Source organism: Phyllostomus hastatus, unplaced genomic scaffold (genome assembly GCF_019186645.2).
Source record: "Phyllostomus hastatus isolate PE091 unplaced genomic scaffold, TTU_PhHast_1.1 phas_contig_40, whole genome shotgun sequence".
Classification (NCBI taxonomy): domain Eukaryota; kingdom Metazoa; phylum Chordata; class Mammalia; order Chiroptera; family Phyllostomidae; genus Phyllostomus; species Phyllostomus hastatus.
Window position 1 is genome coordinate 59,051,662 of NW_025333872.1, and position 26,982 is coordinate 59,078,643.

A 26,982-nucleotide genomic window follows, 5' to 3' on the forward strand; every position below is an offset into this window, starting at 1 on the left:
TCTGGCTATTGTGTAAACGGGTCGTGAACTGGGTTCGTTCTCAAATCAGCTAAGGCGTGAGCAGAATTAAAGCGCCTTCTAATCCGATCCTTGGCAACATGTGCGTCACAGACAAACGCTGAGTTTTGATGCCTGGTTTCGTTCGCCTTGAGAAAACACACTTCAGGGAATGGCCAACTACCTCGGGAAACGCGGCGAACTGCACTGGATCAAAACCACCACGCCAGCAGAGCAATGGCCACCGCCCCCACCGAACCCCGCCAACCCTCCTAAAGACCCACCCATGTTATCTGCTAATCAATTGTTTCACGCCTAGCTGCACGGCCTTTCTTCACTCTATTCCCACTCTCCCCACCCACTCTGCATTCGACGCCCGGTTCCTAATCCCCAGCCGGACAACATAGAGCCGTCTCCCGCCCAACAAGCAGCGTGATCGCGAACCGCAGCGAGGCGGGCAGCTCTCCGTGCTCCCCGCAGGCCCGCAGCCAGCCAGCAGCAACTTGGCAGCTGGTGATTGACAGGCGGCTGCAGCTATGAGCCTCAGGGGCGGGACGTGCGTCACTTCCTGGTCTTTCGAGGGAGATGAGGTATATAAATTCGCTGCTCACGCAGTGCTCTCGCTTCCACAGTATGGCCGGCGACATTAGCTAGCGCTCGCTCTGCTCTCTCTAACGGGGAAACGGCGGACTGCAAGAGACTGAACTGTATCTGCCTCTATATCCAACAGACTCACGTTCAACTTTAGCTCACAAAAAAGCCGGGGAAATTTTATTAATCCTTTTTTTAAAAAAAGTTAATATAAAATTATAGCAAAAAAAAAAAAAGGAACCTGAACTTTAGTAACACCTGAAACAATCCGCAGCAGCGGCGGGAGAAGAGATTTAATTTAGTTGATTTTCTGTGGTTGTTGGTTGTTCGCTAGTCTCACGGTGATGGAAGCTGCACATTTTTTCGAAGGGACGGAGAAGCTACTGGAGGTTTGGTTCTCCAGGCAGCAACCTGACGCAAATCAAGGATCTGGGGATCTTCGCACCATCCCAAGGTGGGTGCAGGGGGCTCTCGCCCACAGCCAGCTCTGGGGCTGTCGCTGCCTCTAAGATACTAACCACTGGCGTAAGTCGGGGGCCGGGTTCCCGCAGCCTTCAGGTGGGGGCAGGTCCGCCTTCGGGAGTCGTTTGGGCACTGTGGAGAGGGACCTCGTTGCTGGCGGGGAGCAGCCGTATTCACGCGGGGGCAGAGCTGGTTTCTCTCGCCGCCGTTGCGGGGCCGGGTGCTGCCTAGGGCGAGGGGAGAGGCCGGTGCCGCCGCGTGCTCAGGTAACGTCCTCGGCTGGGCGGCGGGCGGCGCAGCTCCGGGCAGTTTGGCGCCCGCGCCTCCGACTTTCCCCTCTGACGCTAAGGGTCTGAGCCCCCAGGGCTGGGCGTCTAGGGGAGCCGCGCGAGCTCTCTCCGCAGGTGTGGCTCGGCGGGCTTAGTCAGGCGCTAATTCGGGCGTGCCCGCTTCGGGGAGTGGAGGAGGGAGGGAGCGAGTGAGCCAGCGGGTTTGAACCGGACTCGTTCTCGCAGCGTGCAGCGGGTAGGAGGGGACCCCCGGAGGTCCGGGGCTGAAGAGCCGACGTGCTGACCTCCCGCTCGCGGTCCTATCTGTCAGCTTGTGGCTCTCGGGCGGCAGGAATTCAAGGGGAGCGGTGGTGTCGCAGTGGCAGGGCCCCACCGCCGCCCTAACGTGCTCTGCACCAAAGGCTTTTTGGGGCGGTCCCCGGAGACCTCGCGGAGCCCGCCAGGGCTTGCTCCGGAGTCTGCCGATCTTGGTTTGTGTAATCTGTTATCGAACCGGTGGGGTTCTGTCGGGGTGCGAGGTTTACCTACATTTACACGCTGCAGGGCCGTCCAGCTCGGGACATGGTATCTTGAATGCCTAAGCCAGCATAGGAATCTGCGGCTCCAGCCTCCCACCCCAGCAGTCGCGCGAGAGAGCTGGACTGCCTGCGCAGAAAGCAAGAGGTCTTCCAGCGATCTTGGGGTAATCCAAGCACAAATAAAAGCGCGGGCAATTCTGCAGGTGCCTGGGCCTGTTCTCCGAGGCACCCAGCCCGCTAGACACCCCTTGCCTTTCTAGGCTCCTCCGCGCACGAGTTGTGGCGGTGCGGAGCCGGGACCGGCGTGGCCGCTTCATTGAGCTTGCACGACCAATGAGCTCCTGGGCCCACCGAGAGCCTGGCCCCAGGGTGTGAGCCAATCGGCGTTACAGGAATGTTGGCTGAGCTGACCGCCGTCCCTGACAAAAAGCAACTGGAGAAGGGATTCCGGGAAGACACGTGCTGCCGGAACTTTAAGGCATTATGTCTTGAAGGATTGATTCTCGGGTAAAAAGGCTGCGTGATAGCTCCTGTCACAGGTCTCATTTTTCAAGCTTTGTGTGACATTTAAAATATTTACTATGTGCCAGGCTCAGTTCTAAACACTTTTATGTGTATGTTACAGGAAGCAGTTACTTCTTTTACAAATATGGGGAAGCTTAGAATTTCCTCCATTTCACAAATGGGAAACGTCCCTGGTGTTGGTGATATGCGTTTGGTAAAACGATTGTGGTTGGATTATCTAGAAAATCTTACTAAATAAAATGAATAACTTTGTTTTGCTGTGGCTCAGTAAATGTTTTGAAGCTTTCTTCATAAGGACATGTCCTTTACAATAAAAGGAAGAGGGTTTTTCCTCCCCAGGTTCTTGTGTAGAAACACCAAAATTGAGGCTTGGGCCTTTTTTGTTGTTGTTGTTGGTTTGTTGGTGATGGTCCACGAGGGAGAGAAAGGCTTGTAAAAGGGCAGCTTGCTTTCTTTAAATATTTGAGAGCTCCTTTTCCTTTGTACTTTTATCAGTAACAATTATTTTGCTGCATGAGTGTGGCTCTTAAAATGATGGCAAAAGTTTAATCATCAGGGCAGAATATTCCGTTTTATATAGTTCATGATGTAGTGCCATTTAATATTCATAAAGTCACTATTTTGAGAGTCTCCCAGCGCATTTCAGCTGTTGTACGTGGAGTAACTAAGAACTAAAAACTTAATCTATCCAATTTAACTGAGGAGTCCGTTGGTAACCTTACTGGGAACATTTTTTCAAGTGAACTGTCAAGTAAGGGTGAACCTGGGGGGTTATTTTACTAGGAAGTTAAAGTACCTGACAAAATATTACATGTTAGGTAAATCACCTACAGTCCATAACGTGGCAAGAGGAAAGCACGAGTCTGGTCACTAGAAGGGTGGTGTGGACCCCCAGAGAATGTGGAAAGGTAATCAGTCATCTAGAACACAGGTGGCAAACACAAGGCCCCTCGGGCCGAATCTGGCCCTCCACCTTGTTTTACCCCGTGGCAGTGCCAAGCTCCTTGCCCCTAGTTAAGGAGTGTGTAGTTATATTTCTGCAGTCCTAAATACATTTGCCTGTTAAAGGCAATTTTGAGGCTGATGTGGTCCCTGGTGAAAATGAGTTTGATACCCCTGATCTAGAAGAGTATGCATAATGAAATGGTGCATGGTCTAGATTTGAATCAAACAGCATTTAATAGCTAGCTTTGTAATGTTTCCTCGTTTTGAAAACGGTACCTACTTGGGGTAGTTGTGAGGATTGAGTGGGTTCGTGTACTGTGGAACTTAGTGACACATAGTAACCATTGTACAAGTGTTACAAGTGTTTTATCTTTGGTTCTTTGCTCTTTTAAGACAAAATCTTTTTAGCAATCACTGCTGGAGAATAAAATACATCAGATTACAATATAAAAGGCTACACATTAAAGGGTGCTCTAACAATTTGATGTACTTTTTATTCAAATAGAGGAGATAGTGTGTCACTGGGAAGTTTTTAGATTGCTTCATTCAGTCTTTAGTAGTTTTGTTCTTATTTAATGATACAAAAATTTGGAAGGCAGAAGGTCCTTGTTTGTCCTTGCCTCAGTAATTCCATTAAAATGTAAATAAGTCACATTTGAAAGAATTGTGAAAGGTTACAACTGAAAGACATTAACAGGCTGGATTAAAATTAAAAGTAGCCCTGGTGGGTGTGACCTAGTTGGTTGGAGTGTAGTCCTTGAGGTTGCTAGTTTGATCCCTGGTCTGAGCATGGCAGGTGTAACCCCCAGACCATCCCTGATCCAGGTAATCAGGGAGGCAGCCAGTCAGTGTTTCTCTTTTGCACTGATGTTTTTCCCTTTCTGTAAAAGTAATGAAAAAATGTCCTTGGATGAGAATAAAAATTATATATTTAAAAAAATGAAAGGTAAATCTACTTTTTACACTGACATAAAACCTTAAGGACATTGAGAGTGATAAGGCACAAAGGCCCTAATGGGATCACTATGTGTGCTGTAAAGATAAGAATGTTAAGGGAAAATTCCTAGAAAAATACCTGCCCGACATTGATGTAAGAAGAAATAGAAATCTAAATAGTTCTATAACCATTACATAAATTGAATTAGTCATTAATCATCCCACAAAGAAAATGCTGGGCTCTGATGACTTCATTGGATGGTTTCCCTAACATTTAAGAAAGACATAATTCCAGCCTTTTACACATACTCTTGTAAATAAAGAGGGGGCACATTTCCCAGCTCATTTTTAATTGGCATAATTTTGATATCCAAACCCTGACAAGGCTGTGAAGGAACCAGAAATCTCATGTTGCTGGTAAGAATGGAAAGTAAACAAACCACTTTGGGAAATGATTTGGCAGTTTCTTGAAAAGTACTATAATGTAAGATTTAATTTCTGTAAAATTCTAGAAAATGCATACTAATCAGATCAGTGGTTGCCTGAGCACAGGAGTGAAGGGAAGGGTGGATTATGAAGAGGTAAGTTGGACCTTGTGGGAGTGGTCACTATCTTTGTGATTGACAGTTTTACAAGTAGATATGAATGTCAGAAATCTTGTAGGTTAAATGAAAAGATGAATTTAGAGTTCTACAATATAGGTTAAAATAAATACATGTGTGCTTCCAGTAAACAGTCTGATCATTTTTGCATAGTAACTTAATCTTTTTAGTGATTCACACCCTTATGTATGATTGAACTGCCTCACTAGGAGAAATATTAATTTAGTAATTATTGACATATTGTATTTATTGCTACAAACCAAAGGATAATTTTGGTTGCTGTTAAGCCCTCTCTTCCCTCCCCCCAAGTATGTAAACCTAGTAATTACCATCTGTTTGAAATCAGCTTAGAGCATTATATGCCTATGGGGGACTCTGCCTGCAGGCCCACCCCACCTCTACTGTCACAGATGAAAATAAGTCTACCAAGACATGATCTGCCTGGGGAGAAAAGATAGAGAATCTCTGAAAGGAGAAGGGCTATAAAACTTCGGGGAACAAACTCACTTCAGGCTTGGACCCTTATCATTTAAATTGAGGGTATTAGCAAAGCAGGTTTCACAGGATTTTATGCATTCTTTCTTAGGCCTGATCGTCCCCCAGGGAACCCGCCCTTTCCAGCACAGGGCTGCACCCACCTCCTGCATTGTTTCAGGCTTAGGTTGTGCAGGGAAGTAAGGCAGCCAAGAGATTACGAGATTTCTTGCAGACAGAATGAGGACTCAGACTGTGTCAAAGCCTAGGTATGAGGGTCCATCATCCTATTTTTTATATAGCCCCCCCAAGTCCTTCTTTGAGGGCCCCTCGTGACTGTGCCTGTCTTAGGTCTTTCCTCCCTTGAGGAATCTTACCCATCATTGGCTAACTGGTCATCCACTTGGGGCTAAGCAGGGTGAAATAAAAGGGGGCAGAGGCCAAACCCCTACAAGGAAGATAAGCTTTGTCTCCTTAGTGGCTTAGGGTCCCAAGGTCTTTCTTTCAATCTTAGCCATGGGAGGTTACAGCTTCTGAAACTAGGCAGGGCAGTTCCCAACATATGTCCCCAAAATCATTGTACAATTACAAAGATGAATATGAATTTGGAAATCTGCTGAAATGATTTTAGAGGAAAGTTGCTTTCATCAAGTATAAGAACTAAAATATTAATGGGAAGTGGTATAGGATTGGAAGAATTTGTAATATGAAAATTATTCCAAAGACTTGAACCAAGAGAAAAAGACATAGCGATTCTGAAGGAAATAAACCAGCAGTTTTGAGGAAGTGGTAATCAGCCCAAAAAAGTGTGATAGGAAAAATCTGGTTAGTAAGACAGCTTACAAGGAGGTGGCCCCTGCAAAACACAGAATTAAGGCCCCTTCTAGTACAGGCTTCCCTTGCTAGGCAAGTGTTCTAGGAAACCATCTGTATCAGTGTATCAGCTGGCATTGTTGTGAGAGGCTGCATTTGGCTTAAGTGGATTTTTTTTTTTTTTTAAAGACTCTGCATTTGGCCATTTCATGATGGGTGATTTACAAGCGTCCCTGTCCATACCTCCCTGAGTGTTGACTCCCTTGCCCCACCTTCCCTATTCACCTGATCTCACCCTGAGTGACTTTTTTGTTTGTTTCCTGGATGAAAAAAAGTCCTCAAAGGGAAACAATTTGCCATTGTGGAAGAGGTGAAACAAAACTGCAGAAGCACTAAAAGACATCAAAATCAACAAGTTCAAAATGTTTAGAGCAGAGGGGAAAGTCTCAGTAGGTGTATTGCATGAAATGGAGAGTACTTTGAAGGTGACTGAAGTTTAAACTTGTAAGAATAAATACATATGTTTTTATAAATAAGTTTTCGGGGGTTTGGGGGTCCTGCCTGGTATCCTTTTTCTTACGCTTTTTGATTTTAGAAGGGAAGGAGAGAAACATGGATTGGTTGCCTCTCGTATGTGCCCTGACTCACAATAGAACCTGGGACCTTTCAGTTTATATCACAACGCTCCAACCAACTGAGCCACATGAACCAGGGTCAGCTTATCTTTTGAATACAGATTTTTTAAAAAACATTTTGTTGAAGCATAACCAAAAAGTTATGAAAATCGTAAGTACAGACCTAGTTTTCACAAATTGACCCCACTCCTATAAACAGCACTCTAAGGAATATAACTATCCAAAAGTCTCACTTGTACCCCTTCCAGTTACCATTCTGCTCTCATCTAACACTAGCTTAACTTCTAATACACTAGTATAGATTAGAATCATTTAGTTTGCATCATGTAAGGCCTCCTGTGATCAATATTATGTTTGAGGTTTTATAGTATTTTGTGTGAATATAGCAATACTACAATTTGCCCACTCAACTGTTAGTGGGTAACAAATATATTGCTATGAACACTATTATTGCATGTGTCTTTTAGTGAATATTAAGCATTTCTGTTAGATATACATACATCTAGAAGTGGAATTGTTGGGTCTTAGATTGCATGTATCTAGCTTGAAGGTTCCAGTTGCTCCATGTATTTACCTAACTCATGGTATTTTTGCATGTATCTAGCTTGAAGGTTCCAGTTGCTCCATCCATGTATTTATCTAACTCATGGTATTTTTAATTTTAGCTATTGTGTGTATGTGGTAGTATGTAGTCCCCATTAGACTAATGGAGTTGAGTTTTCTTTTTTATATCTTTATTTGCCATTTGAATGTCTTTTTTGAAATACTTGTTCAGATGTTCAAGTTTATTTGCCTATTTTTCTTCTGGGGTGACTTTATTTACAGTTCTTAATATATTACAGATGAATTATCTATCCAACATGTGTATTACAAATATACCTTTCTATGGCCGTGACTGATATGGCTCAGTGGGTTGGGCATTGTCCCATAAAGCAAAGGGTCACCGGTTCAATTTTGGTCAAAACACATGCCTGGGATGCCAACCAGGTCCCCGGCTGGGGGCATGCAAGAGGCAACCTATCAATGTTTTTCTCTCTTTTTCCCTCCTTTCACCCTCTCTCTAAAAAATAAAATCTTTTTTAAAACACAAATAAACCCTTTGTGGTTTTCCTTACTGTATTACTGATATCTTAAAAAATAGAAGATCTTAAATTTAAAGTATTTAAATTTATCGATATTTTCCCTTTAATGGGTAGCGGTTTTTATGCACTATGTTGATGTAAGAAACATCCAAACCTGTAGAGAATTCTCATGAGTTTATTTGAGCCAAACTGGGGGTAATTGCCAGAAAGCAACAAATTAAGAAAATGCTCTAGAAAGTGACAGTGTTACCACTTATTTTATGCATCATAATCAGAGGGGAAGACAGAAGGGCAGTTACATGAAAATCATTGGTTATAGATAAGGGATGATGGAGAAAGCAAAGCAGGAACTCTCTGGGATTGGATAGACATGTCTCTTTTACATTGGTGGATACAGGATAGTTAACAATAACAGTGAGGTGTTCTCGTGGTGTGCTGTGGTCGGAGATTGTGCCCTGAGGAGTGTGGGAAAGTAAATTACCCTGGAATTGCACTGGTGTGTTATCATAGATGTGGAAAAAGACAATAGACTCGGTTAAGGTAAAGATTGACCTTTGTCAAGGTGTCTAGTGGCCCAGTATAAAACTACCTGACATAATTTTTTGCTTTTAGTTAGGACGTTTTCATTTCAGACCATCCTATGTGATTACTTTAGGTCTCTGAGTTTGTTAGGCTTCCCCTGAGCCTATTGGGTTTAGTATATGGGCCCTTTTTCATCCACAACTATTGGAGATATCTCGTTCATCCTGTGATAATTAAGATTCCCCCCCCACATTGTTTTGTTTTTCATATTTTATATCTACAGTCCATCTGGAATTGATTTTTTTTTAATGTGGCATAAGGGAATAGAACACACTTAAAGTAAAATTGGCTTATCTTTTTCAGCTTTAACTCCAAGCCAAGCTGGAACCCTCTTCCTGAATGTTAGCCTTTTCTGTTAAACATTTCCCATCCTCCTGTAAGCCATTTAGTAGAATTGTCTTGAGTGTAATCTAAACATAATTACATAATACTGAACATCTTTTTCACTAATTTCTCAAGGGAGATAAAAAGGGACATGTGTGATCAGGGGGTGTTATTTTAGTAGGGAAATCTTGTCTGGCATGGCTTGGGTTAAAGAATGCTGGTTAATCATATGTTGGAGAAAAGCAGTAGTCCTGGCATATCCAAGTAAATACAGGAATGGATGATGTGTTCTAAAACTGACTTATTTCACGCAGTTTTGAAGTTGAAATGTAAAAAGGGATAGTATCTTAGGTTTAATCTATAGTTTTGTCTACTAGTTTTTCATATTCCAAAAGGATATATAAAAATGTTTTAGAGTTAACTAAAAACTGAAATGTTGGACCAAACAAAGGTCTTATTTTGATGGCAGCTATGGGAAGGAAGTCTGTTAGAAAATTAGAAATTTTGGTGAAAATAAAATAGTTTATTGATCTCTCAAGACGACAAAGCAGGCTTTTTGCTTTTGAATTCATCACGAACCTGACCTATTCTTAGTAAGGAGGTGAATTCAGATAGGAAATGCTAGTGAAGGTGAAGAGGATAAATATTTCATTAATTGTGAGGAAGTCTGAAATATTTTACATTTATAAGCTAAAACATAATCTGCAGTAAAGGATTGGGGCAGTTGCAAAGGTAGTAAATTACACCTTAGTATTCACTTTCCCAGAACTCATGCCTTACTTGACTACATCGTTGCACAGTATTACAATATTGATAATTCACAGTGGAGAAATTTACAACCTGTTGCCAAAAAACCTTTTAGTGTAAATGTTTTGGAGTCGAAAAGCTTTCTGTTGAATTAAACGCATCACATTCCTGACAGCAGTTTCAAAAAGGTTTTAACTGCTTTCTCTAAACCACCTTTCTTTACAAAGTACACATTGAAAGTAAGTCAGTTGAAGGTAGCAGTAATTATACTGATAGTGATTTAAATTTGGGGGAAAGATTGGAGGTAGAGTATACTGTGATTATAATTAGCAGTGCGTTCTGGTTGATTTATTTCTCTGGATATCTGAATTAACTGCCCTAGGAAGGCATACTCAGAATTTATTTTGGTCAGTCTAGACTTTGTTGAAGAATAATCTTAATGTTTTAGGGTGTGACCTTGGTAAGGTGTAGAAGCCTGACTATGGAGAATATCTGACATAGACAAGTCAGACCATTAGCTCAGGTCACAGTTGATAGAAGATTCACATAGGCTTTTTGAGTAAATTGATAACACCAAAACCAGCAATTTTAACTTTAAGGAGGTAATCTATTAGAGGAATCTAATCACATGGAGCCTTTTTAAATGCAAATTTTCAGGCAGTATCTGTAATGTCAGACTTAGTGGATCCCAGAGTAAGATCCAACTTAACCCTTCAGGTGATAAGGATGAAAACTTGCCAGCAGCATTGTTTCCTCAGTCATGAGTTCTGTAGTTTTAGGTCTTAATGTAGTAAGACTTTACTCCATTTTGAATTAATTTTTATATATGGTGCAGTGTAAGGGTTCAGCTTCATTCTTTTGTATGGAGACTCAGTTTTTCCAACATCATTTGATGAAGAAGAGGCTGTCCTTTCCCAGTGTAGTCTAAGGACTTTTTTTAAAGGTCATCTGACCTGAGGCATTAAAAAATGTAGTCAGTTGGTCATTTAAAGTGTGACTGAATTAAGTGATGTGGAAGTCTCTTGTCATGTTAATCATACATTTTTCCCTTGTAAACACTCCAACTTTTTTTTTTTAATTAGACCACAGATTCTTTAAGAAAGAAAGCTTTTTTTTTTTTTCTTCAAAGATTTTATTTGTTTTTTAGAGAGGGAAGAGAGGGAGGGAGAGGAAGAGAGAGAGAAACAAAAACATCAATGTGTGGTTGCTGGGGGCTGTGGCCTGCAACCCAGGCATGTGTCCTGACTGGGAATCAAACCTGCGATGCTTTGGTTCGCAGCCCACGCTGAATCCACTGAGCTACGCCAGCCAGGGCAGAAAGAAAGCTTTAAATATAAAAGTATTGCTTGCCATTAATGTTTGCTTTTCAGGCATAGTAACTAAGATTATTCAGACTATGTACTAACTATCATTAGTAAAGAATACACTACTTCTTTGGGATCATTTATCATGATCTGATAGTATTTTTTTTTATTCTCACCTGATGGCATGCTTATGGATTTTTAGAGAGGGACGATGTGAGAGACGAGCATTAGTTGCCTCTTGCCCATACCCCAACTGGGGACAGAACCCACAATGTAGGTAGTATGTGTCCTAACCAAGAATTGAACCTGTGACCTTTCAGTTTATAGGATGACACTTCAACCAACTTTGCCATACCAGCCAGGTCTGATGCTGTTTTTTAGTACTTTACATTTAAGTTAATTAGAATTTTTCGACAGCCCTTTTGATATTTTGGTCTAGGTAATTTTTTTTTTATTATGGTAAGTCCTATTTACTAAGATGCTGTAGCAGCATCCTTGATCTCTACCAACTACATGCCAGCAACAACACCACTACCCCCAGTGTGACTACCAAAAATGTCTGTAAATACTGCGGAATGTTTTCGGGGTGACAGTCATCTTCAGTTGAAAACCACTGAATTAGACCAATGAGGTGAGATAGCAGCATTTAAGTAGAGAAATTTAATTCAAATTGGAATGTTTTGGTTTATCTATGAATTCCCTTGTGTTCTATAGCATGTAGCAATTGTGTGACACTGAATACCTTTTGCGGCGTTTTCCAGTCACTAAATCAGTATTATGTAACACATTACAAAATTGTCTTCTTCATTTTACTTTTCAGTTTGATTTATTGAACTCATCTGTATTGACAAAAAGACCAATTTTGTAAGATAGTTCATAGTATAGCCTAGTGATTCTCAGTCTAGGTGTCATTGTGTTTGGGAACAAAGCACAGGTACCTTCAACCATCCTGAGCTCTGCTGTGACATTCTGTTCTGTAACTTGATACCAGCTTACTTTGAAATCACAAATAAGTAATTTAGAAAATGCTTTGGTCAGCTGTACAAAACACTGTCTTTTTTTTTTTTTTCCCCCATCATTAAATTTGGGCTTAAAGTAGGGCACTGAAAACCTGTAAAGGGCGAGAGAGTAAATTTTAAATTTTGTTAGGCAGACATTCTATGTTGCAACTACTCACCTCTGCCCTAATAGAGAGAAAGCAACCATACACAATATACAAATGAGTGGATGTGGCTAGGATGCAATAAAGTTTTATTTATAAAAAGAGGCTTTTTCCTCCCACAGAAATGTAATAAAATAATATGCTGGAATTCTTAGCTGTTTTGGTGTTTTTTCACCATTCCTTTTATGTACATGTATGTCATTATAGTAATGTTTTTAGTTTTATTTCTCTGACACATCTTTCTTGGCCCTTGATTTATTATATTTTTGAGCCTATCAGCTCCCCTAGGATTATGTCTTTGTAATCACTTGGTTCATAGGCCGTCCAAATGTGTTTGTCCCATGGTGTTTTGACATAATTGCTTTTTTTCATACTGAGACTTTGAGAAAATACTGACTGCTTGAGGGTTTCTATTTGGTAAGGAAGAATTTGGTTGCAGAGTTTATTAAGTAATGATGAATGAGTTAAAAAGAGCAGTGTGCGTTCCATTAAGATGGGATAAGCACCTTGCTAAATGCAACTAGAAACTCTGGACAGAATGCATGAAGCAGCTATCTGAGGACCCTGAGAAGTAAATGTTAGCAGGTGAGTGGAATAAGGAAATCAGAATTCAAAATAGCATGAAAACAACCATGATTTTTTGTCTCCCCCCCCCCCCCACCCCGAATCTCTTGAGGTGATCTCAAAGGTGTCCAGAAACCCAGAACTGCACACCAGGTGCAAATAAAGAGATCCAAAAAGTTCTCTTTTTCTTGTCTGTACAGATAGAAAGGGGGCCCCTTTGGGTCAGAGAGAGTGGAGGGGAATCTCTTTTTGGTTTTGGTTTTGGTTTTTCTTCTCCAGCCACTGCTCAGGAAGTTCTGTAGTAATCGTGGCCAGGCAGATGCCTGAACTCCAAGGGAGGGAAGGACCTTTTTTTGACCAGAGGAACTGTGTGATCCCAAGATGGAATAGCATCAGGGATATATCCCTGTTCTTTTCGCTCTTTGTCATCTCCCCCATTTGCCTGGAGAGATAGAGACAATCACAGGCAGCCTGCTGCAGAGTGGGAAAAGTAAAGCCTTGGCTTTCTAGCCATGAGACCAGAAATCTTCCCCACCTCTGAGCCAGAAATTGTCAGCAGTTATGGAGAAGAGAGAGTTGAATAAAGTGAATGCCATTAAGAACACCCCTGGGCTGCTCATGTATGGCTCTGGCCCTAAATAGAATATCAAAGGCTTTGCAAACTGATAGCTCACCTCCCAGCCCAGACTGGCCACTGAGTAGGACAGATCTGAATACCGTGGCATGCATAATATCCTTTCCTAACTAAACTGAAACCAGAACATAACTCAGAAAGAAGTTGGGAAGAACTTGAAGACTGAACCTTAAACATTTCAGTTGCCTGCTAAAACAAGTTTTAAAAATCAACATGCCCTGTAGGATTTTTAAATAAGATTTAAAATTATATAACGTGATCAAAATGTCCAGGCTGCAGTCATAAGTTGCTCAGTAATGCAAATGACCAAGAAATTCTCAGTATCTCTCAACGGAAGATAATCAACAGACACTACTAGCCTTGAAGTGATACAGATCAACATTCCAAGGCAGCTGTCATAACCATTCTATAAGAAGTAAGAGTGAACACTCTTACAATGAAAGGAGGCCTTAGGAGAGAAATAGAATATGGAACTTAAAAGGTATGAAAAGTAACTACTGGAATAAAGGTTTATCGGACGGGCTTTAGTAGAATGGAAATGACAGACAAGTGAATGAGCTTAAAGATCTATCAGTAGGAATTACCTGCTCAGCAAGAGAGGAAAAGTACTGTGGGGTGGAGAGAATGAACAGAACCTGAGGGGCCTGTGTCAGCAGATTCCAAGAAAGAGGGGAGTGTTACATAAAAAATATTTAAGAAAACAGTCCGCATCTATGTTCATTATAATGAATAGCTTCTATAGCAGCTAAGTTATTTGGCAGTGAAATGAGTAAGCTTCATTTATGTAGATTAAAATAAGATGGCATTTAAGTAGAATGTATACCTATAGTTGGCTGACAGGATAATTCTGTCAAATGAATCTTTATTTTTTCAAGGTGTACACTCTAAATACGAGAATTATTGTGATGACCAATTTAAAACAAAACAAAGGATTATGTGACAGTAATCTAGGTTTTTAAAATTTAGGGGTGTTCATGATTTTCCAGCAGGTCCTTTAAGATCTAATTAGAATAGTTATTGCCAGATTCAACAAGTATTGGAAAGCCTGCTACAAACTAGACTAGTAGGCACAGTCCCCAACTACATGGAATGACTAGCGGAATTGATGTGAATACCAAAATAGCTACACAAATAAAATACTTTAAAAGACAAGTCTTCTGAGCTTTAAAACATTTTAATGACAGATTTGATTTGGTAGGGTTACTGTGCTAATGAGCTGGAGGAGGGGAGTTGGGGACAAGGGTTCTAGGTAGGATGAAATCCATTCCAACAGTATCCACAACAAAGTGTACATTGTTTCAGCATAATTATGTTCTCCGCTTTCAAGTGGCTTGATTTGGGTGAATAAATTTATAGTGACCAGTTTCTAGAAAGAGAATAATTTATGGGGAAGCTATCATGACTGAAGTACAGAAAATTGGGATTAGTTTAGTTATCTATATATCTGTCGATGTAGGTTTTATTTTATTTGGATTGTTATTTGAAGTCATTGTCTTTATAAAATTTGTCAAGCAGGGGGATGCTGGGAAATCTGAAGATTAGATAATAGCTGATTCTCTGGAGAGAGTAATATGAGGTCTTTCTGAAATGAAGAATCCTTGTTCTGTTGAGGGATAGAATCACTACACTGAGAACAAAGAAGAAAAGCTTACCCGTACACTCAGTGTGAGATCCCTAGCCTACCAGAAATCTTAATGCTCTCCAGGCAAGAGAATGGAATATTTGCGTAATTTGACCTGTCAGGAAAGGACTAAAATATACTGACAAGGTAGTGCCCCAGTGGGATAGCCCTGTCAGAGTTACTGTACATAGATGCCCACGGTAAACAAGCCCCATTCAGTTAGCTCATGGACCTCATGAGCTAAGTCTTAGTACCCTGTTCTTGGCCAAGAAATTTTGAAAGGAGATAGTTGAGGGAAACATCTGAGGATAAATTCAGATAGGTGCATGGAAAACAAATGAGAAGGCAAAGCAGCATTTAATCTAGTGAAGACAAAGTTATACAAGAAAGAACTGTTAATAATATCTAGCTCAGCCGTGGAGCATGTTTAAAAGTGTTAACAAACTATATTTAACACTGCTGTATGATATATATGAAAATTAAGAGAGTAAATCCTTGTGAAGAATTATAAGGAAAAACTTTAGTTTTTTGCTTTATTGTGTGTATATATCTGTATATGTATATATGTGATGGGTTCCAACTAAACTTACTGTGGTAATCATTTCATAATATATGCAAATCTAACCACTATGTTATACACCTTAAACTTACACAGTGGTGTGTATCAATTTGATTTCAGTAAAACTGGGGAGGAGGTCTTATAAATAGTGACTATAACTGAGAAGGGGTAATAGGAAAGGATTCATTAGTGTGTCCAATGGGTGGAAGAAAGTATTTGCAAGAGTGCTGAATTAAAGTGCAAAGTGAGTGGGTAGTGACATTAGCAGGTAACATTATTGGAAGAATGATCTTAAGTGTTTGAATTCTTAGTATTTAGTAGGTAAATTTGACATGCATTGTGTAACTCAATCTTGTCAGCCCTCTGAAGTTAGTTTTATTACCCACCAGGTAAAGAAACCAAGCCCAGGAATGTCACAAAACAGAAAAGTAATAACTTCTGTAAGAGCCCCATGTTTTCCTTTCAGTCTTATTAATCCTTTTTGTATTAAAACATATTATTTGTGGAAATGAAACACTGTGGGTTCTGAAATGTTGTTTAAATGTTAGTGAACTTTGAGTCTTAGAAAATCTGAAACTTAAAGTCAGGGCTTGACGACCTAAAACAAGAGGATTAAAACAGTCTCTTAAGTTTGTGTTACTCAGAACTGGATCTTAATTGTAACTTTTTTCTTAACCAACACTTGCTTGGTCTATTTTTAAATTAAAAAAAAAAACCTGAAAAAATATAATCCAGTTTAAAATTTTTTCTTTATACAAGAAATTTTTTTTCTTACACAAACAATCATTAGCACCTTTCCAAAAGAACTGTTACGTCTTTTTAAAAATTGTTTGGTAGAGTTATGGCCATATAGGTTCTATAATCACCAGCAAGCCTGACTCAGTTAAGTTTTTCAGATGGGGCTCAGTGCTGTTCAGTTTAACTAATTTACACATCGTAGAAATTACTGCCTTCTACCCTGGTTGGGTGGCTCAGTTGGTTGAAGCATCATCCCCTACACCAAAAGGTTGCAGGTTTGATCCCTGTGGCAAAAGGGAGGCAACCAATGGATGTTTCTCTCTCCCTGTCTCTCCCTCTTTCTCCCCTACTTTCTCTCCCTCCCTCCTCCCTCCCCCACTCTCCACAAACTCAGGAGAGAGTGGTTTTTGTTGTTGTTGTTTTTAATTACTGCCTTTTGTGATTGGTCATACAATTGCCTATTGGGCCACTAGCGATTTCTTTGAGCAAAATGATGAAACAGGCACAAAAGTCTAGCAGGATTGATTGGTACTGTGCCTGCCTTTTACTACAAAGGAATGAAGCATACCTATTTTTATGCTGGATGTGCTATTGAGGATTTCTCTTACATAAACGTTTTAACTGGAAGAGAAAACTTTAACCATAATATACCATTTTCTTGGGAATAAAAGAATGATCTACTAAATATTAAGAGCCTTAAAACATTTTTAGCCTTTAATCTGGTCATTTTAAGACGTCTCATGGAACTATTTTATATTGTCCTTCTGTTTGTAGTGGGCACACTAAAGAGGAGGCCCTTTCTTAGGTCTCAGTGGGGTAAATTAAAACTAGTTTACTGAGTTATACCCATATGGCTTCCATTTTGCTGTTTATTATTGTGTTGAAATAGGCATTTTCCCATTTCATTAAAGAACTGCATTGCATTTCTAAGATTTTGTGTGTACGATTGTACTATTGAATTGCCAGCCAAAGGCATTTTTCTTTTTTTGACAATGCTTCTCAACTTTTAACTTGATTTTCTTTACTCATTTAACTAGTGAAAGGTAATGGTTTTCCTGGGTTTATGAGCCTCTTGAATTTCTTCTGTATGCGGCTTATTCACAGTATTTTATCTATTTGTCTTTTTCTTAATTTCTATGTTTCTGGTTTGCTTTTTAAATTGTGTTTTGTATATAGCAAAATGTTTCACGTTATTTAGTGGATGTCAGTATAGACAGACAATTTGGGAGGAAAAAATGTTGGTGTTCATAAGAGAAGCTAGAACAAGAATGTGCCAACAAATGCTGTGTTGATCATTAGAAAACTTTTAAATGTGAGAAATTGATAATTTTCTAGAATAGGCAAAGAGTATAATGAATTAATCATCCTTTTTTTTAAAAAATAATAGATCCGAGTGGGACATACTTTTGAAGGATGTGCAATGTTCAATCATAAGTGTGACAAAAACTGACAAGCAGGAAGCTTATGTACTCAGGTAAGCCCTGTAAAACAAGTGCTAGCCAACACATTTCAGCCTGTATCACACTGCATATAGAATAGCAAATTGTTCCTGTGGACCTTAGTTCTATAATTACCTTTATATTATTTTAAAAATATGGTGTAAAATAAAACGTTTACTTCGGGTATACCTAGGCAGTAGGTTTTGAGATCTTACCTGAAAGGTCTTCAAGATGGTTGCCATGTCATTAGCAGGAAGTATCTGTAAAGCAGGGTGGGATGGCGCTCCCTTACCTTCAACCTCAGGTGCAGGTCTTCCCTTTAGTATATGCCTCTCAATATCAGAACTTCAGACAAAGTGAAAGTTAGCTTCCCCGTGCAGATAGGATTGCCATATATAACAGAGGAAAGCCATTAAACCCTTTTATAAGTACAGAAAATAATGTATTCAATAAATACATTGAATTCTTATGCATACTATAATGAGCCTTGGATTGAACAAAGTCCCAAAATACCTGCTTTCTACTAAGCTTGTGTTTGGCATATACAGACGTTTATCAAAGGCTTATGTGCCAGGCCACAGGGATATCGTGGTGAGTAAAAACAAACATTTCTTTCCTCATTGGATTTATTACCTAGTATAAGTAATGAGATGGCTGTAGAAATACATGTGAGAGTGGGTGGTGCAAGATGAGGTAGAGCGTACATTTAATAAAGAATGTCTTCGGTTAGGTGAAATGAGAAGGAAAATTGAGCAGTAAAAAAGAGGGTTTGTGTAATGAGGTAATAATGATTTATATCCAGTTCAAAGATTGTTTCTGTGGGTTCTAGGACCTTAAACTGATTTTTGTACAATAGAAGAGGAAGACTATTGTAGAACATTATTTGCTTCCTTGAAATCTTAACATTTAAAATTACTACCCAAAAATTTATATTGTAAATAACAGTCCAATAATAGGTTAATTGTATCTTGGTAGTACATAAACAGCCTTAAAATATTGTGACTTTTTTCAATTACAGTGAGAGTAGCATGTTTGTCTCCAAGAGACGTTTCATTTTGAAGACATGTGGTACCACCCTCTTGCTGAAAGCACTGGTTCCCCTGTTGAAACTTGCTAGGGATTACAGTGGGTTTGACTCAATTCAAGTAAGTAATCAAAACACATTAAATAATTCTTTACATTATAAATAAATTTATATACTTACTGCCATAGTTGTAATGGGTAAGGACGGGCCCACTGTGGGAGAAAGAATATTCTTCCTGATGCTCTAGATTAGCAGAGTAGGGAAGAAGCAGAGAATGAGTTGGGAGGAAATCAAATGGGAAAAGATTAATATTTCACGTAATTGGGGTAAAGGATGTCTTGTTACTAGGACCTAAAAGAATTTTTGTTAATTATTGACCCTTATAAGAAATCTAAAACAATATGTTCTTAATTTTTGAATCACTGCCTCTTAAAATTTAATGTATACATGTTTTTCCACAAAACTCTTGCTTTCGTGCCTATTTAAAAGCTCAGATTAGAAACCACTGCTCTAGAAATACTGTACCTAATCACTGTAGTTGTTGTGACCCATCATCAGTAGACTGGGCATTTTAGTTTCTAGAAACTCATTGATGCACCCTATATTAGTATATTCTGTTGAGACTTCTCCGCAACTTAAAAACAAAGTTGCTTCTTCTAACACTTAACTCATGAATACTGGTTTCTATGTCTTTTTTAGAGCTTCTTTTATTCTCGTAAGAATTTCATGAAGCCTTCTCACCAAGGGTACCCACACCGGAATTTCCAGGAAGAAATAGAGTTTCTTAATGCAATTTTCCCAAGTAAGTTTAAATAAATAGAATTGAAACCTGCCTTATTCAAGTTAGAGGATATATCTTTTCAGAGATCTTTTTTATATGTGCAAATGTAGCATATTCTATAATTAAGATAAACATATCAGTATAGCTGATTACAAATTTTAGAGTCTGTGTGTGAGCACCTCAGGTCATTGTTAAAGTGATAGGAAAAGAAAATCAAGTAATTGGTCACCTGCTAGAGGGAGGAGTTCGTCTTCATCTAGCCACTTGTTCTGACTTATGTCTAACTTAGTAGTTCTAAAGGCTATATACCCTTTCATCCAGGAAATACCCAGTGAATGACTTCATAGTCTCATGTTAAGACACTGGTCCAGCATTTTATACAGGAATTAAGCTGACTTGCAAATGACCAACACAGTGACATCATAGTGTGACTTCAAAATGGGCAAGATTTTCTTTCATTCATTTACAAAGCTTTTATTTATAGACCTTCCTTTTTGAGTGTCAAGATCAGGGAACTAAAGGTTATCTAATCCAACACCCTTATATCCTAGATGAGGCTGAAAACTTAGGATTTTAATAACTTGGCAGAGGCACTCATGGCCATGATTTTAAAAGAAAGTCTGGTTTCTGTTCTATTTTTAACTTAGCTACTAATATGAAACTATACTGATTGATCTAAGTCACAGAGTTTTAAGTATAATTTAGTGTAAGTACCTACTACCAGTTAATTTACTGTGTTGAGTGAGGCTTTGAAACAATATGGAAAGGAAGTATGGGGTTGGCCCAAAAGTCCGTTTAGTTCTTCTATAAAATAAAAGACACATTTTTCATTTTCACTGACAACTTTATTGATTTGGATATTTTGAATATGTTGACCATCTCCCGCTATTGGTTTCTAGTGGTTAGAGGCCAGGGGTGCTGCTGAACATCTTCCAATGCATAAGACCAGCCTCACAGCAAAGAATTACTTGGCCAAAATGTCAGTTGTACCAAGAAACTTCACAAAATACCTTTTACACATTCGATAAATCACAACACCTTCTCCATACACTGCACAACCCATTTTTTGTGTGTGTGTTTTAGTTGTGTTTTTACCTTTCTTGAAATAATAAAACATAATACGCTGAAAATATTGCATGTTTTCTTCCATCTTTAGTATTTAAATGGCTGTGCAAAAATTCACCGATTTTGCTAAGTTTTTTTTTCTTTTATGCACACTAATATGACAGCTGTCACAGTACCATCTAGCAAAATTGTTTCAAATGAAGTTAATGACAACTAAGCACTACTAGAGCCATTGTACAAAAAAAATGTAATGGACTTTTTGGCCAACCCAATATTACACAAAATGATTTGTATTTACTTGGGAGACTAGGTATATAGGAAACTAAATTTTATTTCCTAATGGAGTTTTAGGAGAGAAGGAACCATAGTTTTCTCAGTATCATCTAGACTGACTCACTGGCTGCTGAAGTATATCTCTAAATAATGGCCAGCATACATTTTTTAAAGGTGAAAGTGGGAGAATCCTGCCTACTTTGTGAATTCATCCACTTAAATTTTCCTTTACTGATATTTCTGATAGGCAAATAGTATGGTCCTAGCTATTGAAAAGGTGAGAAAAAGCGATCCATCCTATCAAATGTATCTGTTGAATTTATTTTACATTCTTCTCCCTCAACAGATGGCGCAGCATATTGTATGGGACGTATGAATTCTGACTGTTGGTATGTTGGATACAATTTCCTGGACTTTTTTCTTCTATATAAGATTAACTTTAAACTTCCAGTTGTCATTTTTAGAAACAATTTTTCTTTCTTTTGTGCAGGTACTTGTATACTTTGGATTTCCCAGAGAGTAGGGTAATCAGTCAGCCAGATCAAACCCTGGAAATTCTGATGAGTGAGCTTGACCCAGCAGTTATGGACCAGTTCTACATGAAAGATGGTGTTACTGCAAAGGATGTCACTCGTGTAAGGGTTTTCAATAATTCTGGATTCTGCTTGGGGACTTACATATGTTGTTTAACTCATTCTTGTTTTGTATTTCAAACTTGTATTTAATTCAGTCTTTTTTCTTTTCTTTCTTTTCTTCCCCCCCCCAGGAGAGTGGAATTCGTGACCTGATACCAGGTTCTGTCATTGATGCCACAATGTTCAATCCTTGTGGGTATTCAATGAATGGCATGAAATCGGATGTAAGTAGTATTATTTGCTTAATACTTATTTAAATATTTAAGTGTACCCTTTCCATTATTAACACAAAACTGTCTCCCTAAGGGAACTTATTGGACTATTCACATCACTCCAGAACCAGAATTTTCTTATGTTAGCTTTGAAACAAACTTAAGTCAGACCTCCTATGATGACCTGATCAGGAAAGTTGTGGAAGTCTTCAAGCCAGGAAAGTTTGTGACCACCTTGTTTGTAAACCAGGTAATTTGTTTTATTATTGACATTAAAGTCTTCCAGAAAATGAGGGTAGTGGGGAATGTCATATAATGGTCTTTTTTTATAATCTCCTTTTATTATTTTTTATTGTTGTTCAATTACAGTTGTCCCCATTATTCATATAATGTTCTAAGACAGCCCGTTATCAGTCAGATATCTAGAGGTGCTGCTAGTTGAGATTATTGAGATGAAAAACTTTATGTGTTTCATTGGCTTTCTTTTTGGTTCTTGTTTTATATCTAGCCTAATTGGTGGACTTCTCACCATCCTGTTTATTTTCCCTGTTGGCAGGCCTGGGGTTGGGGTAGAGGCTGGAGGTCATACGATATCTTACTCCAGCCTATAAGAAGGCAGCTAAAATACCAGTATATTCAAATACCAATATATTCAAATACCAGTTTTATTAAGGTAGTAGGTTTAAGTGTTTGTGGCATAACTATTTTGTTTGCAATAACTTCTGCAAATCAGAAGTATTAATAGATTATTTAATTTTTTTTTGCCCAGAGTTCTAAATGTCGCACAGTGCTTTCTTCACCCCAGAAGATTGAAGGTTTTAAACGTCTTGATTGCCAGAGTGCTATGTTCAATGATTACAACTTTGTTTTTACCAGTTTTGCTAAGAAGCAGCAACAACAGCAGAGTTGATTAAGAAAAATGAAGAAAAAACGCAAAAAGAGAACACACATAGAAGAAGGTGGTGGCTGCTCTTTAGATATTGATACCGGGGGCTGTGCTTTCCATAACCACCACCTAGTAGTTGCAGAAGGCCCTAGATGTAATGATAGTGTAATCATTTTGAATTGTATGCATTATTATATCAAGGAGTTAGATATCTTGCATGAATGCTCTCTTCTGTGTTTAGGTATCCTATGCCACTCTTGCTGTGAAATTGAAGTGCATGTAGAAAAAAACTTTTACTATGTGAAACTTTACAACACTTGTGACAAAAATTCAATTCGGTTTATGCACAGTGTAATATTTCTCCAGGTATCATCCAAAATTCCCCACAGACAAGGCTTTCGTCCTCCTTAGGTGTTGGCCTCAGCCAAACCATCCGGGACTGTTCTAAAATTGCTGCCAGAATAATTACATCCAGTTACCTCCGATTTCTAGAACATATTCTCTACTAATGTTATTGAAACCAATTTCTACTTTATACAGATGGTTTTTTGCAACAGCAATTAAAGTTTTTTCTTCCACGAGTACAGTCCTCTAAGAAAATGATTGCCATTATCCATTTTATGTATGACTATTTTAACATTGCTTCCAGTGCTTGTATTCCTTTGATTTCATTCCTCACCGTGGTGTCTCCCCTTCCAACCCTGCTCCAATAAAGCAATATACTGTTACACTATGGGTTATACCAATCTTATACCCCAGAGGGAAGGACAAGGAGGATGGACCCTAGGATTAGTTGTTTTTTAACATCAAGGGAGTTTGGCTTTTTTATTGGCATTGGCTCTTCTGGAAGATCGTGACAGAAATAAACTTACAGTGTTGATTAGCAAGGAAGACACATAAATTAACATTAGAAAATACTGGCAGAACTTGTATGGGAACTGTATGCCATTCTGTGTTCTCCAGCAAACAAGATTAGCTTCTCATGCGTACCATGTCTTTACTAACTTGGTAAGTAGTAATATAAAAAATGTTATTACTACTTTTATTAGCAAGGAGATTTCAGATAAAGGTTGTACTGGATTCAGTAAGTCAAATCGGATCACTCACCTTAATTTTTAGTTTAGCAGCCATTTCCACCAATTTTCATTAATAATGTACCACAAACTTTAGTTCAAAGCAGCATCAGTGTCTTTGCCATCTTGTGACTTGAAGTTCTGTGACTTTGTAATACATGTGATAATGTTCTGACTCTCCATGTGTTCCTCTTCCTGGTGGTGGTTCTTTCACCATGTTTCCAGAGGATCGAGTGAATGACCAGAATGAGAACTCTTCAGGTTATTCAGACATACACAGTGAAGCAGAATTATCCATGAGATATAAGAATTTCCAAAGTGGTCAATGGGAAATGACTAGAAATACAGGCTTTCAAGAGTTGGCATTTTTGGCTACATTTCCAAATACTTTGAGATTTAAGCAGCCTACAAAACAGCAAAGTTGACTAAATTTTGTATTCTTGTCCTCAAATTTTTTTTTCTTTGTGGCGTGATGCAGTGATGTTTTTGTTCCTTCCGTACTTATAAATGAAACACATTTTTTTTAGTGTTTCTAAACATAAAATCTACTTGGTTTGAAATCAAGTGGTTGGAACACTTCTGACTTTTATTTTATGCACGTTCTTGATTCAAAGTTTCATTGAAGAAGCTTTCAATCAATGGATCAGTTTGATTCTTAACTAGCACACAGTACCTGATGTTTTGGTGCTGTTTTGAGGACCAATGCTCAAAGTGGATTTTGTTCTTGAACAGTGTCCCAGTAGATTTGATGACGTGTTGGCTTGAGGTCTAATTTTTTTCTAATAGATTTAAGATTTCTATCTAATGTTGAAAAACTACACAAATTTGTATGAAACAAAACCTAGAAGAATGAAAACTGTAGATTAAATAGTAATTTAAATTGATTTTAGTATGTATAGAGGAGGGAAATTTTTGTTGCCTTAATTTCTCTCTTTGGTGGTGTTGGACTTAAATCAGTTGAAATGTATTTATGTACCACACTTTAAGCTTCAATAAAAGTTTGCTTAATTGATTGTCTAGTGACATTCAGAAAGTGTTCTGTTGATGTATTTTTTAAACAGTATGCATGACCAAATATGACATGTAAAAGTTTTTTAAATTGAAGAAATCTACATTTAATGATTATTCTAAGATTTGTGAGTTATGAAGACAAAAGATCTTTAAGCTCCTGGGATAATATCTAATTTATATTCAGGTTTAAACATTTTTTGCTAGTAGCTTTATAACTGAAGTTCAAGGGAAGTGTCTGAACCCTGGCCAGGTGCTTCAGTTGGTTGGAGTGTTGTCCTGTGCACCAAAGGGTTGTGAGTTGGATCCCCAATTGGGTGCATGCAGAAAACAGCTGATAGATGTTTTGTTTTGTTTTGTTCCTCCCTCCCTAAAATCAATGACTATATCCTCAGGTAAGGATTTTTAAAAAGAAAAATATCTGGGCTATATACCAGGATATCAGACAGAGAACGTATTTGAGTTTGGTCTTAGAAGAAGTCAAAGGTTTGAAGGTGGAATATTCCAATCTTTATTTCATGAAACAGCTCTTGTAATAGGGGGGTGGGGAAGAACAGGCTGTGAGCTTCCTGTATTTCATTGATGGTTATTTCTGTTAACTAGAACAAAATTACAAGCTCGATCTTTTTGCAATACAAGTACATACTTTATGATCATTTATTTGGTAAAATTTCAGTTCAGTCTCCTAGCTTTGGGAAGATGGAAATCAGAATATTATAAAAATTTGTGTTCAAATTTTAGAACAAGCTTATTAGAATATTTTTCCAAAATTTGAATAACAAAAGGGTTGATCCTAGAAAAGCAAGATGTTTGTGTGTGCAATGCCTACTTTACCAGATTCTTCTACTGAAACAGGTGAGTTTTGGAGGACACTAATGAGAACTCGTTGTGTGAATTGATAAGATGCAGGCACATAGATGGTAAATGCAGTGTTGCATTATGAAAAATACAGGACTTTATTGTCCTAGCCAGATCACTGGCACCAGTTCCTGGCTCCCCACCTTCAAACTTTATTTTCCCATCCTCTTCCTCTTGTCATAATGGTTGAAGTGCTGTAACTCTGGATTCCACCCATTCCTAACTTCAGAGATTTTATAACTCAGTTCTCTGCAGTACTTCCTACTGTTGGTTACTTTTTCTGAAAAGTTTTCCATTAGTTTGTTTTACTTTCCTACTTTTCTTCCCACTTGCCTTTGCTCCTTCTTAGGGTCTGCTTCATTAAATTCTTTACAGGATGACAAGTGTCCAGATTCTTACCCCCAAACTGAATTTTTCCTGCAATCATCATTCTCCTGGATGCTCAAACAAGAAATGTAGGATGAAACTGAGATCGGGTCAGAGATCTGTGATGTAACTAAGATGGGGAGAAAACCATTGATGGGAAGTGTCAAGGGATGTCCAATAGGCTGTCGGATATATGAGCTAGGAACCCCGAAAACAAGTGGAGATTTGTATTTAAACATTATTGGAGACTTCGCAAACACAAAGTAAACTAGTGCTTTGAACCTTCATACCTGAGCTTCAACAATTGCTCAGTGCTGCTTTGATATATCCATCTAGTCATTACACACACATCTTTTAGGTAAGATTTGTATACGTTGAAACACAAACCTTAACAATTTTATTTAAAATAATTTATTATGCTAGGACAGTTGTCCTGATTTTACCCCCTTTGTCAACCTCCACCCAGCATTCCCCACTCCTTCAGATAATCCCCCTACCATTACTTGTGCCCATGGGCCATGCACGTAGGTTCTTTGGCTACTCCATTTACCATACTGCACTTTACATTCCCATAGCTATTCAGTAACTACCTATTTGTACTTAGTCCTCTCACCCCTTCATCCATTCTCCCCTCCCCCCTCATCTGGCAACCTTCCAGTAACTTCTTTCCTCTTGCTTTTAAGAGTCTTTCCCTTTAACCTTTGGCTTTTTAAAAATGACATGCCTTGGAGTGGGCCTCTTCTGCATCTATCACATCTGGGACTCATGAAATTTGTTCAGCTATTCTATTATGAACATTTCACTTGTTTCCAGGTTTTGGAAAAGATCAGTCAAGCTACTGTGAATATTTGCATATAAGTTTTTAGAGAGAGAAACATGTGCAGGAGATAAATCCATCAGTTGCCTTTTCTTGCAAACCCTCAACTGGGGACATGACCCTCAACTAGGCATGTGCCTTAACCGGGAATCGAACTAGTGACTTTTCTGTTCACAGCTTGGCACTCAATCCACTGAACCACACCAGCCAGAGCTAGTACATTAACATTTTTGTGGCCTCTGGATGTAGTATTAATCAGCATGACGTATTTTAGGTTTTTTGATGCTAGTTTCAGTGGAATTTTTTCCAGCTCCTAGTTTATAAATGTATGATTTTTAAATCTTTATATCGTGAGACTTGTTAAACACTATATTTCTCTTATTACATTGGCTAGCACCTCTAATACATATTGAGTACAAGTGATAAGAGCAGGCTGTGGC

At 38.7% G+C, this 26,982-nt stretch overlaps 1 protein-coding gene across 1 annotated transcript; it reads left to right on the forward strand.

The window, feature by feature from the left end:
• Nucleotides 1-625: 625 nt before the first annotated feature.
• AMD1 (adenosylmethionine decarboxylase 1) lies at nt 626-24,522 on the forward strand. Its single transcript, XM_045843448.1, has 9 exons — nt 626-1,042; nt 17,493-17,579; nt 18,563-18,689; nt 19,268-19,370; nt 21,034-21,076; nt 21,178-21,322; nt 21,454-21,546; nt 21,629-21,784; nt 22,304-24,522. The coding sequence occupies exons 1-9, from the start codon at nt 933-935 to the stop codon at nt 22,442-22,444; spliced, it is 1,005 nt and encodes a 334-aa protein (XP_045699404.1). The 5' UTR covers nt 626-932; the 3' UTR covers nt 22,445-24,522.
• Nucleotides 24,523-26,982: the final 2,460 nt, after the last annotated feature.

What these genes read in the sequence shown, in the direction of transcription:
- AMD1 (XM_045843448.1), top strand. Translation starts at nt 933, where the DNA reads ATGGAAGCTGCACATTTTTTCGAAGGGACGGAGAAGCTACTGGAGGTT. An exon ending in TCTTAATGCAATTTTCCCAA is followed by an intron (nt 19,371 to 21,033) that starts GTAAGTTTAAAT and finishes CTCCCTCAACAG; the next exon opens with ATGGCGCAGCATATTGTATG. An exon ending in CCACCTTGTTTGTAAACCAG is followed by an intron (nt 21,785 to 22,303) that starts GTAATTTGTTTT and finishes TTTTTTGCCCAG; the next exon opens with AGTTCTAAATGTCGCACAGT.